We start from the raw sequence: 19910 nt of genomic DNA on the forward strand, positions 1-19910 counted from the left end.
TTTGTTTGCCAAAAGCCTGGTGAGCCCAGCCTCCTCCTGGGCGGAGATGGAGGGAGTTTTCAGAGCTTTTCTGGTGGCTTCAAAGAGCTCCTCCCTTGCTTCTGTTCTCCCCTGCTCTCCAGTTCCTGGCCCCCACCCTCTCTCCCCAGGCATTTCTCTACTGGTCTCTGATTGGTGCAGGGCACAGCCTGACCTTTTAGGGACTGTTGTCGGGCCTGGCTGCTTTTATCAACCAATCAAATATTTTCTTGACAGATCCCAAAATATTCCTAGGCCAATGGAGGGGGAAGCCCTAGAGCTTGTCTGCTCTTCTGGGAGGCAGAGCCTCTTGGGGGAGGGAGGGCAGAAGGGGAATCCTGGGCAGTCGCCAGCTCAACCTGGCACTTGCTCCTCCTTGTCACTGTCAGGATTTGTCTAGCGACCGTTTCCTGACAGGGGTGTGTTGGAGGGAGTCCTCTTTCTGACTGTCGAAATGGTTATCAAAGTATTTGTTGCCACATCTTCTGGGTCCATAGCGGTAGGTGTCCGGTGGGACCTGTGGGGTGTGCTTCTTTCTGTACCATTTTCTGGATAAATCAGGGTTGGAATTAGAAGGAGCCGGTATGGACGAGCATTGGCCTTAAATTCTTTTTTGCGTGTAAGTCAACTGCACTCTGCATTGAGGGCCGATGGCTTTCTGTGTGTGTTTTCGTAGTGTTGAAAATAGTGTGTAAAATGTGTAATCCAGACAGGTGTGTGGGGATACCAGGAAGGAGGAGCCTTGGATTGGTGACGTGATCTAAGTGCATTGCCGTTGCATAGATTATAGAATCAGGAGCTTTTATTTTACTTTTTGTTTTGGAGTGTTTCTGCTATTAATTCTGCAGGACTTGGAGGAATGTAAAGTTAGAAATAATGATACTTTGTGTAACTATTTGGAGCGTCTGATGGACCAGATTGCTAAGTCGACTCCTTGAGCATTGTTCCTTGTGTGAAGTTACCGCACAGAAAGTGTGGAGTTAGTGTAATACTATTATTTGAGGAAAATGATGTCATGGTGACAAGCGCAAACGTCTCCGAGGCCACAGTTTTAAGTGCTCTAGGAGTTCCAGTAGCCCACACATGGGAATAGGAGCCAACCTCCCTGCCTTGGCTTGGTCTGGGTACCGAGAGCCCAGGCACCTGCCTCCCATGTGCTTTCATTCTCGGACTGTAGACCTGCCCGAAGAAACACGAGTCACCCCGAGACACCTTTCTCCTTGAGAATGATTCAGGCTTTGACTGTTGGCTTGAACTGCAGTGTCTGTCTGCGACTGACCTTTCTACCCGCGTTTTAGCAGGAATTAGGAAGGCTGGGGGAAGAAATCATTTTATAGTCCCCAGAGTCAGAGCCCCAAGAGGGGGCTGTTTCCTTTTATATCTAGTTCCTGGAGGAGCTTCGGCTGCAGCTCGGATTTCTGGAGTCACAGCCCCACTCCCAACCTGGGGAATCATTGGCGTTTCAAAGAGGGTGAGAGGAAAGCAAGAGAAAAGGGCCTGCTAACTCCCAAAGATCACTACTGATCCGCAGTTGTTTCAGTGATATCTGGAGCAGGTGACAGAAAAAAGAATAAAGATTACACATGGAAAGTTCCAAAAGTAAATCTTTGTCATTGATGACTGTGGAAACTTTTAGTTGATATAAAATGAGTATGGTTTTATTTGCTTTTGGGATGCTGGAGATGGAACCTGGGGCCTCACACATGCAAGGAAGGTGCTCTAAAACTGAGCTGTATCCCAGCCCGCTCGTACATTTTGGATTATTTTGATAAAATATAATATTTGAGGAAAATGTCTTTGGTGGGCTTTAAATGTATTAATATTCATTGCTGAAAACTTTTACCACTTAATTGCCATCATCTATGTATTCTGTAGAATTGGTGTATGTGGCCCTGTGTATTATTCAGAAGACAAGGGGTAAATTTAAGGATTTCTTTAATTTTCTGAGATTTTTTTTCTGGTACTGGGGACTGAGCCCAGGAGTGCTCTACCACTCAGCTACATTTCTGCTTCCCTCTCCCTTTTTTGGTATCACAGTTTGAACCCAGGGGCAATAGGCAGGAGGTGCCGCAGTCAGATGGCTCCAGCACATTAACCACTGAATCACATCCCCAGCCTGTTTATATTTTATTTAGAAACAAGGTCTTGGGCTGGGGATGTGGCTCAAGTGGTAGCGCGCTCACCTGGCATGCGTGTGGCCTGGGTTCGATCCTCAGCACCACATACAAACAAAGATGTTGTGTCCGCCGAGAACTAAAAAATAAATATTAAAAAATACGACTCTCTCTCTCTCTCTCTAAAAAAAAAGAAAAAAAAAAAAGAAACAAGGTCTCACTGAGTTGCTTAGGGCCTTGCTAAGTTGCTGAGGCTGGCTTTGAACTCACGATCCTCCTGTTTCAGCCTCCTGAGCTGCTGGGATTACAGGTGTGTGCCACTGCAGCTGGCTCCAGCCCTTTTTTATTTTATTTTGAATGGGTCTCGCCAAGTTGCCCAGGCAAACTTGCCATCCTCCTGCTTCAGGGTCCTGAGTGCCTGGGATTACAGGTGTGCGCCACAGCGTCCAGCTAAATTTATGAATTTCTTAGGTTTATTTGATGTCTCACATTCATGAAATTTGGCAGCATAATTTAGTTAGCTTTGGAGGACCTGGAGGAATGCCATTCATTCCAGGATCTTGGACAAGCCAAGTGAGTTCTGGGGCACCAGAGTGGCAAATGTTTCAGTGCACTTGCAACTGTGTGACCTTGGGAAAGGCATTTAACCTTGCTAAGCCTCGACTTCCTTGTCTGTTAAATGAGGATAAGAATAGTGCCCACCTCATGGCGTCAACATGAGAGCATCTGAAATAAGATGCTCCGTGCCGGGCATGGTGTCAAGTGCTCCATCAGTGCTCAAAAAGTACTGTGATTACTAGTGAATGATATCCTTATTGCTAGTTTATATTAATTACTGCTGTAATTTTTGTAATTATTAATTAATGTTAGTTAATTAGTATTACAGCTGTTATAATGATCGGTTAAGACAATTGATATCCTCCTGAAGAGTGAGAACTTGTTACCTCAGTGTAGGTGCAGCTGGACTTTTGTGGACAGGGAATTCCCCCCAACGCTGCTTGGCAGGAGAGCCCGGGAGCAGTCCTTGTGCTCAGGCTGCACGTGGGCTGGGCGCTCTGCAGAGCCTCCACTCACTTGCCTCCCACCTGGTCAGTCAGGGCATTCTGACTTCTGCTGGATGAATGAAATAATGAAGAAGGAAAAACCAAACTGCAGTCTCTTCCAGGAATTGACTTCGTGCCACTGTGTATTAAAGCTCCATTTTAATGGTTGGCTCTAAGGAACTGTGACACGCTTTATCACATCCTGAAGGGGTTTGGGTCATGAACGATGGGGAAGCAGAAGGCGGGTGTCTTCTTATGTGACCTCTTCTCTTGTTGAAGGTCTTGGCCTTGGTGGGGCATGGGGACAAAAGGAGAGAGGATTTTCCCTGCTATTTCCAAGGTGCACAGTCCCTGGAATCATGGTCTTTAAGGGTAGATCTTCCAGGGGACTCCTGGGTTTCTTAATGTGCATCTCAATCAATAGTGCAAATATGGTGGGAGAAATACGACTCTTGAATTAGATCGATCTGGAAAATTCATTGACTCATGGAGCCTCGGTGTGACACCTGCAGTACTCCGGTGCTTTTCCATGTGTCATCTTACTAGATCCACCAGCAGCACCCCTCAAGGATTTTCCAAATCACCCCAGTTCTCAGGTGAGGAAATTACAGACCTCAGTTCTTGCTTGGATAGCCACTTTCTGGTCTGGGATGGCAACGCAGGCTTTTGTGACTCAAACTCAGTGGGCTTTTTACTACAGTACAGTGACCTCAGTGGAAAGGCTCCTAACTGTACGAGACAATAGGCAGGAGGTGCCAAGTGAGTGGCAGGAAGAGGTGCTGCAGTCAGATGGCTCCAGCACATTAGCTGACTTGTGGTGGCAGAAGTCTTCAGGATGGAGAACAGACCTTTCTTATGAGTACATGTGACATGCTAGGAACACAGAGCTCTCAGCCTCTGCTAAAGGCTTCAAGTAATGACACTGGCCCCAGGTATCCCCGGGTCCTGAAAGCTGCTACCCAGGACAGATGGCGCAGCCTGTGGAACCAGCATCGGCCCATGGCACTCTGAAGGGTGGGGAGAAGTGGAGAGGGAGAGAGGGTCCATGGTGACAACTCTTGGACTGCTGTGCTCATGGCCCAATAGTGAGCCCCTGGAGGCCGTGATGGGGAGGAGCCCTCTGGGATGATGCTGTGCCTCTGGGGTCAGCTCAGGAGGCTGTATGAGAAGAACCCCACTTTGGGAAGGCTGGAGGGGCTCCTCCATCAGGGACCTTTGGGGAGAGGGACCCCACCCTAGAGGCAGGGCATTGGGCTATGGCAGACGGGACAGAGCCAGCCAGGTGGCCCCACGTGTTCCCCTTCCCCTTATCCCTCCTCTGAGCTTGAGCCAGACCCTTCTCCAGAGGTTGCCAGCCCAGGCACAACTCCAGTGCTCCTATTAGCCTCATGAGCCAGTTTAAATGGTGTTTAGGGAGTCTGGAGCCAAACAGTTCAAGTTTCTTCTTGTTTTTTGGGGAGCGGGGACAGGGTACTAAGAAATGGCACTTAGCACAGAGCGCTGTTTCTGCCTGTCACTTAACTTTCCTGGAGGCCCTTGCTGGTCCTGCTGAGGACAGTGAGCATGGTTGCCCCTTCCATCTACTCCATGCATCGCCTTTCTTGGAGAAGTGGAAGCCAGGACTTTTGGAAATGCTTCACCTACTCAGGAATCACGGGGTAAAATATCAGGGAGATAATGTTGGTGAGGGGGTTTCGGATGAAGGGCAGGCAGGGTCTGGGTAAAGGAGATTGCCTTCTGTGTGTTTTATTAAAAGCAAACTTGCCTAAAGTGAAGACATCTCTACTTTTCAAACAGCAAAGTTATCTCTGAAAATATCTGAGGGATATTCATAAAACGGCACAATTATGGACAGGCTGGAAAGGATGTATGGAGAATATAATTAATTAAAATAATGATTTAGACTAACAACCTGCCATCAGGTCCAATGGGATTTTGTAATATCCAAAAATCCAGCTATGAAGCTGTGGAGCTTGGAGCACAGTTTCCTTGCAGAGGAGAAGGTCAGGGTTACTGCAGCCCAGCGGCAGGTAGGGGGCTGTCCTTATGGGGGTCACTCAGGAGTCTCCAGACTTCTTATACAGATACATTAAAAGGAATTCCTTTGTTTAACACTTTCTCTCAATTTTTTTCCATGCTTGTTCCGAACTTAAATGTACCTTGGCTCGAGTCTTAGTGCTTGTAGGTATTGTGCTGTAGCTAACAGCAGCCTTTAATTTATCAATGTAATGTTTTTAGTCCAAATATCTTTATTATGTTGATGGTACAGATATTAATGAAAAATTAAATGCAGGATTACACATATAAATGCACATTTATATGTGTAATTTATACATGACAATTTACATATAATTTGTATATGTTTACTTTCTAATAATTAAAAAATATTATTTACTATTAGTCTATATTTTATATTACTATATGTAAAATCAAATGACCATCCCAAACAAATTCTATATACAAATTATTTTATGATACTTTGTATAATTTGTTTTAGTGGTGATTTTATTCCAGGGCTTAAGCATCTATATGTGTCTTACTTTTCTTGTATTAAATAAGGAATACACCATCCAGGAGTCATTGATAGTCCTTCATTGTTGGCAAGAAAAAATAAAATTGGTGTTTTTTTTTCTTTTTTTTTTTTTTTGAGGGGGGACAGGTATATAGGTCTTTAAGAAAGGATTTTGGCTTAGACAAAATGGGTTTGGATTTACCTCATCTTTTACCTCATTTATTTTGAATCCTCCAAATCTAGTCCTGCTGATAAACAAATCACATGAAGGTGATGAGGAGCACTTGTGTCCTATAAAAGTTTTAATGACTTGTTTTCATTATGAGATAATAGTCTATTCAGAAGACTTTTACAAAAATTCAGATATTAGATATTTTTGCGTCAAAGAAAATTCATACTTAAATGTTAATCTTCCTTTAAAAAGTGACCATATTTATGCCTCTGTAGTATCTTGAGTGTGTTCTACATCTATAGTGCACAAATTAGTTCTGTACTTTTTTTCCTCCCAAATAAGCGGTTTAAGAATCTTTTTACCAGAAGGGCTTGGCACAGCATCTTCTGCAGAGTAGAGTTGATGACTGTCAATTGATCACACTTGCTGGAGGTTTATGCCTGGGTTTCTTTTTTTTTTAAATTAATTAATTAATTAATTTATTTATTTTTAGTTTTCAGCGGACACAACATCTTTGTTTGTATGTGGTGCTGAGGATCAGAACTCGGGCCACATGCATGCCAGGCAAGCGCGCTACCACTTGAGCCACATCCCCAGCCCCTATGCCTGGGGTTCTTAAAATGGCGTCCACAGAGTCAACTGTAATCTATTTACAGTGTTCATAAAAAATGGTATCATTCATTTCTGGGAGTGACTTCTCAGACTGAAGAGAGAAATAGTCGTAATTACTTATGGGGAAGGAGCTCTGATCTTTAAAGATGGTCACATTGACAAGAAATAGCTGCTGGGAGACACAGTTATTGCACACCAGTGGTAGAGAACAGCACGTCCCATAGGGTGGGAGAAAAGCATCACTCTTTTGTGCCACCTTTTTATGTGCTGGGAGAAACATACTCCAGCCTTTCTGTCCTGCCTTCTGCCCTCCAGCCATCTCCACGTGGGCTTTTCAATTTCTGGTGTTATTTCTAATGTTACTTCCAGCTCAGTGTGACTCACACTCCTATTTTCATAACTTTGAACGAAATGCACATTAGTGTAGAACGCATGATTTTGCATTTCATAGTAAATTATCTTTTTTCCATTTTCTTTTTTAAATATAGCTTTATTTTATTCATTTATTTTTATGTGGTACTGAAGATTGAACTCAGGGCCTCACCAGTGCTAGGCAAGCGCTCTACCACTGAGCCACCGAGCCCCCGTATTCTCTTTCCTCTTTTCCCATTCAGGTCTCTTCCTAGCTAATTTTTGTTTATGGTTTTGGCTATTTCAAGCTTTGAGTTACAAGTATTTTGAAATACAGAAAATGAGAGATATGAGAACACCTCCGTTCCCGTTAGGTTGATTAGACAATGATTTAAACTTTGATGATATTAAAACCTCAATATTTAAACAGTCACATGGATCCTTTATAATGCAGAGGTGTGATTTTTGGTTTTCCTCATTTCAATACTTTATAAAATTATTGGTGTTGTCTGGGTAGCTAGAGAAAGGATTTATTTTATGTAAACATCATCAAAATATTTTTTAAAAAACAATTTAAAAATATTTTTCACTACTCTTGACCAGATTAGGAAGAAACAGCAAGAAGTGGTGGGCTTTTTGGAGGCGAATAAAATCGACTTTAAGGAATTAGACATAGCTGGAGATGAAGACAACAGGAGGTGGATGAGAGAGAATGTTCCTGGGGAGAAAAAACCTCAGAATGGGATTCCTTTGCCCCCCCAGATCTTCAATGAAGAGCAGTATTGTGGGGTGAGTATTTGGATTTGTGGAAATCCTTCTTTGTGCATGTTTATCAGAAATCATTCAATGGTCAATGGTCAATTCCCAATGGTCAATTCACCATCTATTTCTACCAACCACTGCCTAGTATCAGATCCACTGTGAACAATCCATATTTAAGACTGAGTTAGAAAATGGTAGAAACAATAACATGCATGATGATTCAGAAGGTTTTTGGGGGTTATTTTAGGTTCCTTGTTTAATTTTGAAGAATTGAGGTCATTTTTTCAAACAGAATGTACATTTATTTTCTGAAGCTTTTAAAAATTTTATTTGTTCTTTTTAGATGTCCATGACAGTAGAGTGTATTTTGATATATTATGCATACATGGAGTGTAAGTTTCTCTAAGTAGGGTCCCATTCTTGTGGTTGCATATGATGTGGAGTTTCACTGGTCTTGTATTCATATATGAACGTGGGAAAGTGATGTCCAATTCATTCTACTAAAATGTGCATTTAGTTAGAAGGAATTCTATCTTACTTTGATAAGTGTGCACCCACATGGATGTGTGGTAAGTTTCCACTTTTATAAAGATGGGATTTATAGAACTGCAACCTTACTGTAGGTAACAGAAAAATTTGTGTGAATATAGTTAGTTTAAAAACTGGTTGGAACATTTTGATTTTTAATAGCAATTTTATTTTATACATTAATAGTTTATTTCAGAAAATAAACTGTAATCAGAGTATACAAGTTGTGCTTAATAAATCAAATTATTGAAAAGGAACACTTAACAAATCAAAGGACTTTAGAATGTGAGGACTGGAAATTACCTCTAAGCCACCTCGGTCACTTCTTGGATGGGGACAAGGTCTGCCTAGTGGAGGAGGCTGTTCAGAGTGTGCTGCTTCTGGGAGCTGGAGCCAGGGTAGGCATCTGAACCCCTCTTCTCCTCGTGCTGCATAGAGCTGCTGGTTCTTGGTGTAGGTTTTCTTTATTATGCTTTTCATCGAAACCACCTGTCATCAAGCGGGTGAGGGCCACATTCTGCTGCTGTGAGTTTCAGTAAGTGCAGTTTTGGTGGAACACATCCACAGGAATTCACTTACCAATTGCCCATGGATGATTTCGCACCAGGACAGATTTGCACAGCAGTGAGAGCACTTACAGCGCACAAGTGTTTATCGTCTGACTTTTCACAGAAGGGTCTTCACACCTCTGACTTGAAGCACGAATTGTTTGGTTTGTGGGGCTTATGTTAGTTTCCTGTAGAAAAGTGGCCCAAGGCTGGTGGCTTAGACAATAGAGATGTATTCCCCGAAGTTCTGGAGGCCAGGAGTTTGAGATCCAGATGTTGCTGCTGGTTGGTTCATTCTGCAAGTCTGAGGGACAGTCTGCCTCTGTCTCTCCCAGCTCCTGCCTTTGTGAGCAGTCCTTGTCCCTCCTTGGCTGGGGAGATGGGGCTCCCAGCCCTGCCTCCATCCTCACATCGAGTCTCCCTGAGGCCTCTGAGTCTTCAACGGCCTTCCTGTAAGGACGACATCAGTGGAGTAGGACCTGCCCTTAATCGTAACTGATGACAACTGCAAACAGAGCGCGCTGTCTGAGGTGCCGGTGGATGAGAAGGTGTGGGGGATGCTGTTAGCCTGTGTGGGGCTGGATGGACTTATGCACTGTATGAGCTTCTTCCCGGCTGAGCTCCTAGTCCTGTGGGCATGGGAATGTTTCCAGACAGTCTTAATGTGCTCAGTGCACACTGAGGGGAATGTGTGTCCAGTTCAACTTCCCTGTGGGTCTAACCTGGGGTTTCCCAGCTGCAGCACAATTCCTCCAGAGGAAGAGCCCCTCTGCTCCACCTCCCACCCCACCCTGCCTCTTCCTCACCTACATTTCTAGGATTGTACCTCTTATTGGATAAGAAAGGGATAATGAGGGCTGTTTTTGGTGTGTGAGTGTGTGTGTGTGTGCGTGCACGCGCGCGATAGCAGTAAGGAATTTAGTTTTATTTTTTCTAAAGTAATTTATTTTAATAATTGGAAAATCAGCACAGGCACATGCTGATAACTTAATATGGTTCAAAAGGGTCCCTAGTGAGAATGATTCCTTTGCCCTTTCTGACCATGTCACTCTAGCTGCCTTCCCCTGAGTCAGGTTGGCTCTGTAGGCTGCCATCAGCATGTCTCATGGTGCCCATGTTCATGAAGTTTCTGTGCCTGGTTTAATACTCTGCTGCCATGTCTTGAAATTCTTAGCAAGGTTTGAACCCAGGGCCCTGAGTTTTCATTTTTGTACAGGAAAATTCTCAGTGTGGTCCTGCTTTGAGGCCCCAAATGTTGGTGATTTCTTGTTTGACTTTTCCAGAAATTTTCTGTGTATAGTTAACAATTGTTGACTAGAGGTGTGATTCAGTGGTAGAGTGGTTGCCTAAAATGCTCAAGGCCCTGGGTTCAATTCCCAGCACTCCAAAACAAACAAACAAACAAACAAACAAACACCAATTGTCTATCACCTCAAAAAGGGGATATGCTATCTAGACTTTGTTTTGTTCAGTTAATAACTGTACTTGGGGGTCTCTGCAGAGCTGCACATGCTCCTTAGTTTTATGGCTGTAAGTTTTTCTTTGTGCATGTCATAAATTTTTGGCTTAGCCCTCTAATGGAGAGCATTTGTGTTGTCTTCAGTCTTGTGCGGTTAAAAACACTTCTACGAGGCTGGGGCTGAGGCTCAGCGATAGATGAAAAATTGGTTCTTGCTGCTCTGGTTCAGGTTTCATTCTTTTTTTTATATGTATATTTATTTTTTTAGTTGTAATTGGACACAATACCTTTGTTTATTTATTTTTATGTGGTGCTGAGGATGGAACCCAGGGCCTCACATGTGCTAAGTGAGGGCTCCACCGCTGAGCCCCAGCCCCAGCCCATCAGGTTTCATTCTTTATGGATGAAGTTGAACATCTTTTTAAATTTGTTTATCAGTTACTTGTGATTTTTCTGTGACTTTCCTGTATATATATTTTTTGTCCTTTTTCTATTGCGCTATAGACTATGTGTATTGGTTTTTATAACTTTCTTCATATATCAAGGAAAATAGCCCCTTGACTACCATAGATCTAGTGAACATTTCACTCACATTTCTTATTTATATTTTAAATAAGAAATTTTAAAGGGGCATTTTTTTGTAATGCAGAACTTTTAAATGTTTCATATAGACAAATATATTATTATTTTTTTTTCTGTATGGGTTCCATACTTTAAATTTTGTTTAGAAAAGCTTTATGCACGCTAAAATTACCATATAAACATTTCATTTAAATTAGAAGAATTTGATGTTTTCTTCTAATACTTTCCCAGTGAAGCTAGGATTTAAAATTTCTTACTTTTGCTTTTGAACTGTCCTTTTAGATTTCGACTGTTACATAGAGACATTATTGAAGCATACAACTTTCTGTCTATATTAACTACTAGGGTAAAAGTTATGCAGTTATTCTGTGCTATAAAAATAAAATCTCAAAGACATCTCTTATCCCATTTTGCTGTGGTCTAGCATTTAAAAATATTTAATTGTGAAGAAGAAAATTATCCCAAATAATGACTTCCATTTTTTTTTTTTAAAGAGAGAGTGAGAGAGGAGAGAGAGAGAGAATTTTTAATATTTATTTTTTAGTTCTCGGCGGACACAACATCTTTGTTGGTATGTGGTGCTGAAGATCGAACCCGGGTCGCACGCATGCCAGGCGAGCGCGCTACCGCTTGAGCCACATCCCCAGCCCCATGACTTCCATTTTTAAAATCTGTTTTCCTATTACAAATATGTATCCTATGAGTTTGCAAATTATTTTATTCAACTCTTTTAGGTTCTTTTCAGTCCTGCCTCTGGGGAGGTCTCAGTAGCTGCTGTGATCTGGATCTGGAATGTCCCTGAGGAGCTGTGTGTTAAAGGCTTGCTCTCCAGGGTGGTGCTCTTGGGAGGTGGTAGGAACTTTAAGAGGTGGGGCCTAGTGAGGGGTCTTGAGGTCATTGGAGACATGTCCTTGCAGGGGACAGTGGGACCCTAGCCCCTTCCTCTTCCTCTCTTTGGCTTCCTGGCCATGAGGTGAGGGTTTTTTCTCTGCACCACATTCCTGCCATGATGTCTTACCTTGCCACAGGCCCAAAGCAATGGGGTCAATTAGTCATGGAATAGAACCTTTAAAACTCGGGCCTTTTCTTTTCCAAGGTGGTCATTTCAGCTGTTTTTGCTATAGTGATGGGAAACTAACTAACACAGAAGTTTTTCTTAAGAGAAACTTTTGTTAAGTTTGCTTTTCTGCAATATGGGCTACTCTTAACAAAGTTGACTAATGAAGCAGAGGGCTCTGGTTTCAGAAAGTAGTGAAAATGATTATTTGTATTATTGGTTCACATTTTAAAAGGAGACTCAGAAGTTCTGAAGGCTATGTCAGGTTTCAAATGGCATACATCTGGAGAGTCCGTTGATGTGTCCTTCCACATGTTTGGAGTAGATACCATAAGAATAACTACTATAAGTTGTATCTCTGATTCCTGAGGATTCTTTGTCAGTCATGTGCCATGGCTGATGATGGATCAGAGGAAGGAGACTCAGGGACAAGTGGTGGATTTCTCTGTCCCAGGGACATGTGGGGACTGGATGTCAGGGAGAGTCCTGAGTATCATTGTGTCCTGCATTTGAACTCCTGCTGCTCTCAGCAGAACAGATGAGGATATTTATTATCTGGGAGCTGAGGCAGATAACTGTTGTAGAAGGGGGACAGGAGGAGTTAAGCAGGCACCGTCAGGGGCAGGTCACCTTGCAGGGAGGACTGCTGTAAGTAGCAGATGTGTGTGTCAGAATCTGCACCCTTAGTCCAGGAAAGGGCTGGTATGCCTCCCTGGCTCCAAGGCAGCCGTTGAGCTGAGAGGGGAGCATCACTGTGCATCAGGGATGTAAGGAGGACAGAAAGCATGCCCAATTAGGGTGGGGAGCTGCTCAGCACACAATTGTTACTGAATAAACGATTTTATGTTCTTAAGAATTTATTTTGAAATTTACCATCTATGATAAAAACATGTAGTTTGAAGAAAAATGAGACACCCTGGCGTGGTGGCGCATGTCTGTAATCCCAGTGGCTCTGGAGGCTGAGGCAGGAGGATTGTGAGTTCAAAGCCAGTCTCAGCAAAAGCGAGGTGCTGGGCTGGGGTTGTGGTTCAAATGGTAGAGCACTTGCCCAACACGTGTGAGGCACTGGGTTCGATCCTCAACCCACATAAAAATAAAATAAAGATATTGTGTCAAGCAACTTAACAAGACCCTGTCTCTAAATAAAATACAAAATAAGGCTGGGGATGTGGCTCAGTGGTTAAGTGCCCCTGAATTCAATTCCCGGTACCAAGAAACAAACAAAAAACAAAAAAACACATTACTCAGTTGAAATGTGATGTCATCAAAAATGTAGAGGCCCATTGAGTTCCCTAGGCCCCTAGCGTTCCCCTCCCACTGCAGATGTGGCCACCCGAGGGACTGTGTGTCTGCCTTCTCTTCCTTTCCTCTGTCTCCCAGGTGTGCACACCTACAGGATGTATTATTTGGTTTTGAATTTTATACACACACACACTCATACTCTGGGTGTTCTTTGGTCTGTTTCTTTTCCCCACATACTTTAAAGTGCCCTGTGTTTCTTAGTGGTTGGTTTCTTCGTTGTCCCTGCTCTGGAGAGGCTCCTGATGTGGTCTAGCTTTTGGCTGTTACACCTGTTACACAATCCTGTTCTACAGTGCTGCTGGTGACGTGTTTCTCTTGGTCCTTTAGTAGGAGTGTGTCCTCTGGGTCGCTGCTATGGCATGTTTGGCCTTGATAGATGGTTTCAGGTGTTTTCTTAGCTGGATCTGCCAGATGTGCCGGACGCACTCCCACCAGCAGTGGGTCAGAGTCACAGCGCTTCACGCCTTCTCCACGGGTAGCACTGTCCAGCTTTGACATTGTTGGAAACCTGGTTGGTGTAGAGTGGCTTTGATTTCCTTGGTTACTAAGGAGTGAGCAGCCATGTGTCTTATTCCATGTCCCCTTCTGTGTAGCTTTGGTATGTTTTGACTTTCGCTTGCCATGGGCAGAGCTTCTCTGTGCAGCGTGTCTCCTGTTGCCTGTGGGCTGCACACGTCTTCTCTCTGCTCATGGCTCGCCTTTTGACTCTTTTCTAACTTGAAACCAAAATTATGTTCTCCTGGACTGTCTTCTAAATTTTGATAATTTTTGGTTTCATATTTACTTCTTCAGTGGACTTAAAATTAGTATTCTTTGTGAGTGGTGTGAAGTAGAAATGTAACTGCAATTTTAAATCTGGATGACCAATTGTCTCATCCACATTTTTTTTTTCTGTGCTGGGGAAGGAACCCAGGTCCTCTGCATGCTAGGGAAGACCCTATTACTGAACTCTACCTCATCCTTCCCATTTCCACATTTATTAAACAATGCATCCTGGTGCTGGGAATATAGCTCAGTTGGTAAAGTATTTGCTTTGCATGCACAAGGCCCTGGGTTCAATCCCCACCACCACCAGCAAAAACAAAAAACAAAAAACAAAAAACAAAACAATCCATCTATTTTTATGTATTTGCAATACTAACTTTGTCATAATCATTTTCATATTGCATATTGCCTATTCCTGAACATTATGTCTATTTATGCTCTAATGCAATCTGTCTTGATGATCATAAATTTAAATGAGACTTGCCACCCAATTCTTCTGCCTGTCTTTGTTATTCTTAGCTCTTTGCCTTGTCATTTTAGATTATCTTGTTTCGTTCCTGCTGGAATTTTGATTGAAAAAGTATTGAATCTATACTTCAGAAGATCAATTTGAGAAGAATTGGTATTTAGGATACTTTTCTTATAGACATATCCAATCCAAGGGCATGTTTATGTAGCATCACTTATTTATATCTTCTGTAATGTTGACATTTTCTCATTTTTTTGAGGCACTTCACATTTTTTATGCCATCTCTTTTTTTTTTTCAAATTACATTTTATTCCTGATTGTTGTTATATAAAAACAACATTTCAGTGAGGAGTGGTGGCACACACCTGTAATCCCAGTGGCTGGGGAGGCTGAGACAGGAAGATTGCGAGTTCAAAGCCAGCCTCAGCAACTTAGCGAGGCCCTAAGCAACCCAGAGAGACCCTGTCTCTAGTTAAAATACAAAACAGTGGCTCAGTGGTTGAGTGCCCCAGGGTTCCATCTCCAGTACAAAAAAAATTCATATTAATATTTCTATCCAGCAACCTTGCTAAACTCTTAGCTGCAATAATTTATCTGTAGATTAGTAAATACATATGTAAATAAATAAGTATATATATTATTTAAGGGCAATTTTGTTTATCTCTTTACAATTATTCCCTTCATTTCTTGGCTTACTATACTAAACAGGGGTTTTAAAAATAATATTGAACAGAAATGATCATAATAGGACTTGTTTTTCATTTTGAAGAATGTTTTCAGTATTTCCCCATTAGGTATGACTGTTTTTTATAAAGTTTTGTATAGCTTGCCTTTATCAGATTACTTCCCTAGTGTGTTAGTCACCGTTTTATCACTGCAACAGAATACCTGAGATAATAAGCTTAAAAAGTATTTTGGTTCCGAGTTTCAGAGGTTTCAGTCCATGGCCAGTTGGCCCTGTTTCTTTTGGACCTCCAGCAAAGCATCATATCATGGCAGGGAGTGCCGGGGGAGTGAGCTGCTTACGTCATGGCCATGATGGGCAAGAGCGTAGAAGAGGGGCTGGGTCACACTCTCCCCCTCAAGGGCACACCCCTAATGACTGGAAGACCTCCCTTTGGGTCCCACCTCTTAAAATTTCTACCACTTCTGGATAGTGCTGAGCTGGGGCCTAAGCCTTTATCTCTGGTGTTTGGGGCACATTTAAGATCTAAACACTGCACCTAGTTTACTAAAACATGAACACATACTGTGAATAGATATTCAGTCTTACTGATAGTTTTTTCTTTGTATCTAAATAGTTATCCTTTATAATCTATAAATGGAATGACCTATACCCATGGATTTCTGGTGTTAAATCGTTTTGTTTCTGATGAAACTCGGCTTGGTTGTAACGTGCTGACTTTCTGCATATGGCAGGTTTGGGCTGGTAATCTAGCTAGGATTCTTTGTCTCCATGTTTGAAGGGAATCGTGTGCAGTCATAGTCTTTCTAATTCTGGTGTCCAGAGGAGTAGGTTGGCCTCCTAACTCAGCTGGGGAGTGCTGCTTCTTTTTTAATCTTGGTGGCCAGTCATTGATTTATTGATTTATTGTCTCTGTGCTCTAACTCCAAGTGTTGATCCCTCCCCTGTGATGGTGGAGAAGGATCCTTGGTGTTCTCCTTTGCAGTGTGCGCAGGGCCAAGCTTTGTCTTAGAGGGTTCTGGAGGGACACTGTGGGGCCAAGTTGCCCACCCAGCTCCTGGTGCCCACCCACCCATATGGTCTGCTGCTGCTACTGCTAACACAGTGACAGCAGTGTTGTGTGTGAATGTGAGTGTGTGTGTGTCTGAGTGTGTGTGTGTGAAATGCCATGTGCTGATCCTCCTATCATGTGATGACAACATTGTTGTGTGTGTGTGTGTGTGGTGTGAGTATGGGCATAAGTGTATGAGTGTGTGGGTGTATGGGATCGTGAGTGTGAGTGTAATTGTGAACATGTGAGTGTAGGTGTGTGAATAGGTATGAGTGTGTGGTTTGTATCAATGAGTATGCATGTGTGAGGTGTGTGAGTGTGTGTGGGTGTGTCAGGGTAAGGGAGTGTGTGTGAGCGTGTTTCACGCACTCCCCGCCTGCTGGCTCTGGCTCCCTCCCCTCCCCCTCCCTGGTTGGCTCCGGGAAGGTGGGGCCTGCCCTTTGGGTGGTGAGCTCTGCTCATGCTCTTGAATGGCTCCCATCCTTCCTTTTGTGCCAGCTCAGCAACATATTTGTACTTTTCCCCTAAATCTGGCTTAAAAAAGGTTGTTTTCTTGAGACAGTGTTCAGGGCATCTGGTCTTCCATGTTAGCAGAACCGGAAGTCGAAACCCTTTTACGCTCAGGGTTTCCTGGTTGGCCAGCATCAAGTCAGAAGACAATACCACTTGTTCTTCAGCCCCACAAAATTCTGAAGAAGTTGCATGGCCCTAAATTGAAGCAAAAGACAATTCACTCAACCACGAGAAGACCTTACTTAGCTGCAAGCTAGAGAAGTTGTCAGATCTTCTATCTGTGGAATTTTTGGAAAATGGCATCTATTTCTTTTTCACATTTCCTTAGTACTAGTGCATTGTCTCATGTAATCTTTCCTTAAAAAAATCGAAGTGGGGTTGGGGTTGTGGCTCAGCGATAGAGCGTTCACCTAGCACCTGCAAGGTCCTAGGTTCGATCCTCAGCACCACATAAAAATAAATAAATAAAATAAAGGTATAAAAAATAGGAAGTATATTTTCTTTTATATAGAAAATGAAAGCTCAAAGTATGGTTTGTTGTAGTAGCTGTGGGAGAAATGTTTTCCTTTGCTGTGGTTCAAACAGCCAGTAAGAGCAGCCAGCCTTCCTTCCATTACCAGTGGGTAGACACAGGGACAGGACCAGTCTCCATACAGAAGGAATACCTTTTGAGGAAAGAAATTAATTTTAAACAAAGCTAAATATTTTATTAATAAAAGGTAGCATCTTTATCCTATGATCTGGGGGTTAACATATGTACCAATTTAAAAAACAGAATTTTTCTACATGGTAATGACAGGTGTTACTGCAACAAGTTACCAAATGAAATTCTTTTTTATGTAAAAAAACCCCTAGCAACCTGAAATGAATTTTGAAAGTTGAATTTTCTATAATTACAAATATCTTAAAATAATTGAGTGACACTTCATTATAGAACACAACTCATACTATTGTTGGAGTTTCAATATATTCCTGAAGAAATGGTTAAAAGAATATTTACTATGTTAAAATGGGAACAGGGCTTACAATTCTGATTTACAGCTAAAAAAGGGCAACTTCTATTTAAAACTATACTCAGTGATGGAATATACCTCAAAAACAAACATTTGGTCTGACCATCTTTAATACTGGTGAAGAGTCTAATGATTGTTGCCAATGAAAATTATTTTCATCCAATGTGCAAAAGAAGTAAAGCTGTCGTGTTCCTCATGACAAAAATACTCAGGGTCACTCCAGGGGAACTGGGCTGCACGGAGTAACCACACAAGAGACAGAGAGACCTTTTTCTTTGGGTCCTGTGACAGCTCTTCTGACCTTAAGGATCCGCAGAAAAAGAGAGCAAGAGAGCACGTGCTGACCCCTTTTACTGAGGAGAAGCCACTCAAATGAGGCAAGAGGTCAGGGTTCTGGGGGCTGAGTCTAGCTTCATGATGTCCACTGTCAGCAGGTTGACTGACATCTAGGAAGGCCACACCCAAAGGCAGAGCAAGAGAAGGGGACACTCAAAGGGCGTTTCCATGTAACATTATATCCCAAACAGGGCAAGGGGGTAATATCACAAAGGAGCAGGTGAGCGTAGCTCGATCCATGGGGCTACAGGAAGGCGCGCCTATGCATGAAGGAATACACATTCTGCTACCTTGAGGATCGGGGCAGTCAATATCTAGGTCACTATGAAAGTGACCGACAGAGCCTCTTCTGATCATGGGAAAGAGAATGCCAGTCATTCAGCAAGACCGCCTCCCATATACAGCTGTTTGCTTTTACTTGAAATACTTGATTTTTCTTTTTCTTTTCTTTTTTTTTTTTTTTTTTGGTACTGGGGATTGAACACAGGGGCACTGAGCCACATCCCCAGCCATTTTTTAAAAAATATTTTATTTAGAGTCAGAATCTCACTGAGTTGCTTTGGGCCTTGCTAAATTGCTGAGGCTGGCTTTGAACTCGCAATCCTCCTGTCTCAGCCTCCTGAGCTGCTGGGAATACAGGTGTGCGCCACCATGCCCGGCACATCTGTTTTAAAGATGAGTCGCAGAGAGCCCAAAAGCCTGATGACATTGTTTATCCGAATAAATGCATCTGAAGAAGCATTTCTATTCATGCCCTAATTCTGAGTCTAAACACTAATCCAATTTCAAAATCCATCAAGAGTTTTTTAGATCCAGGAAATCTTAGAATTGTTGCACATGTGAGAATTGTGTCTCTGAGAGCCTTTTCTACCCTGCTCCCCTCTGGTGCATTCCACAGGTCCCTGCGGGGCAGAGTAGCAGTGCCCCAAGTAAGGGGGACCTAACATCTCAGCCCCTAGACCTCCCGCATCCTGGTGGGTGTGCTCCCCCTTTGGTATGTGACTGCAGCTTTCAGGGTAGACACAGGGGCCGCCCGCATGGACAGAGACCTCACAGTAGTGAGAACAGTGGTTTCCAGAGGCTGGGAGGGGTGGGGGAGGTGTGGAGAAGGAGGACATGGGTACAGGGGTGAGTTGGTCAGGAGGAATAATTTCCCGTGTCCACAGCCAGTAGGGTAAGTACGGTGGACAGCTTAATGGCATTTTCCTTCCCTCCCTTCCCTTTTCTGTTCCCTTCTTTCCCTTTTCTTTTTGATGGGGTCTTGCTGTGTTGCCCATGCTGCCTTTAAACTCCTGGGCTCAAGCAATCCCCCTGTCTCAGCCTCTGATTAGCTGGGACTAGAGGTGATTGCCACTGTGCTTAGTTAATGGTAGTGAGGATATTCCCAACCAAGAAATGATGACTGAGGTGACGGATATACCAGTTACCCTGATCTGAGCATTACATGTTGTTCACATGTAATTGAAATGTCCCACTGGAACCCATAAATATGTACAATTTTTATCTGTCAGTTAAAAGTAATGTTTCCAGGCACTGGGGATTGAACCCAGGGATGCTGAACTGCTGAGCTAGATATCCAGTTCTCTTGGTTTTTTATTTTGAGACAGGGTCTCACTGAGTTGCCCAGGTTGGCCTCAAACTTGCCATCCTCTTTCCTCAGCCTCCTGATTAGCTGAGATTCCTGTAGTGTGCCACCATGACTGGCTTTAAAAAAAAGAGGAGAGAAAAAAATGTACAAAGAAACACTTCAGTGAGGAAATTATGATTTGTTGACAAAACTATGAAAACTAGTGAAGTAAAAAATTGACAAGTCAAATATAACTCTGATACCATTCTGCATTTCCCAGTTGTGCAGTGTTCTTGATCGACCACCCACCAACGTTTTCTGTATCTATGGGCAGTACTTTAATTCAGTTATTAAAACAGTTTTGATGACAGTCACATGTAATTATGATGACCAGGAAATCAATTTCCTCAGCGATTACTTGGCACAGCATGCTCGCCAGCATGGTGAGTGC

The 19910-nt window shown here is 42.9% G+C and overlaps 1 protein-coding gene across 2 annotated transcripts in view; it reads left to right on the top strand.

Annotated features, from left to right (window-relative positions):
* Positions 1-358: 358 nt before the first annotated feature.
* SH3BGR (SH3 domain binding glutamate rich protein) overlaps positions 359-19910 on the top strand; it is a 53407-nt gene continuing 33855 nt past the window's right edge. Inside the window, exons 1-2 of one of the 2 annotated variants that reach the window (XM_081300963.1) lie at positions 359-517; positions 7426-7611. In XM_081300963.1, the coding sequence (XP_081157089.1) occupies positions 473-517; positions 7426-7611 (231 nt within the window). In that variant the 5' untranslated portion in view covers positions 359-472. The remainder of the gene's footprint in view (positions 518-7425; positions 7612-19910) is intronic. The other variant, XM_081300962.1, reaches the window with a different exon arrangement.

Source organism: Spermophilus citellus (genome assembly GCF_964194105.1).
Source record: "Spermophilus citellus genome assembly, chromosome: 7".
Taxonomy (NCBI): Eukaryota; Metazoa; Chordata; class Mammalia; order Rodentia; family Sciuridae; genus Spermophilus; species Spermophilus citellus.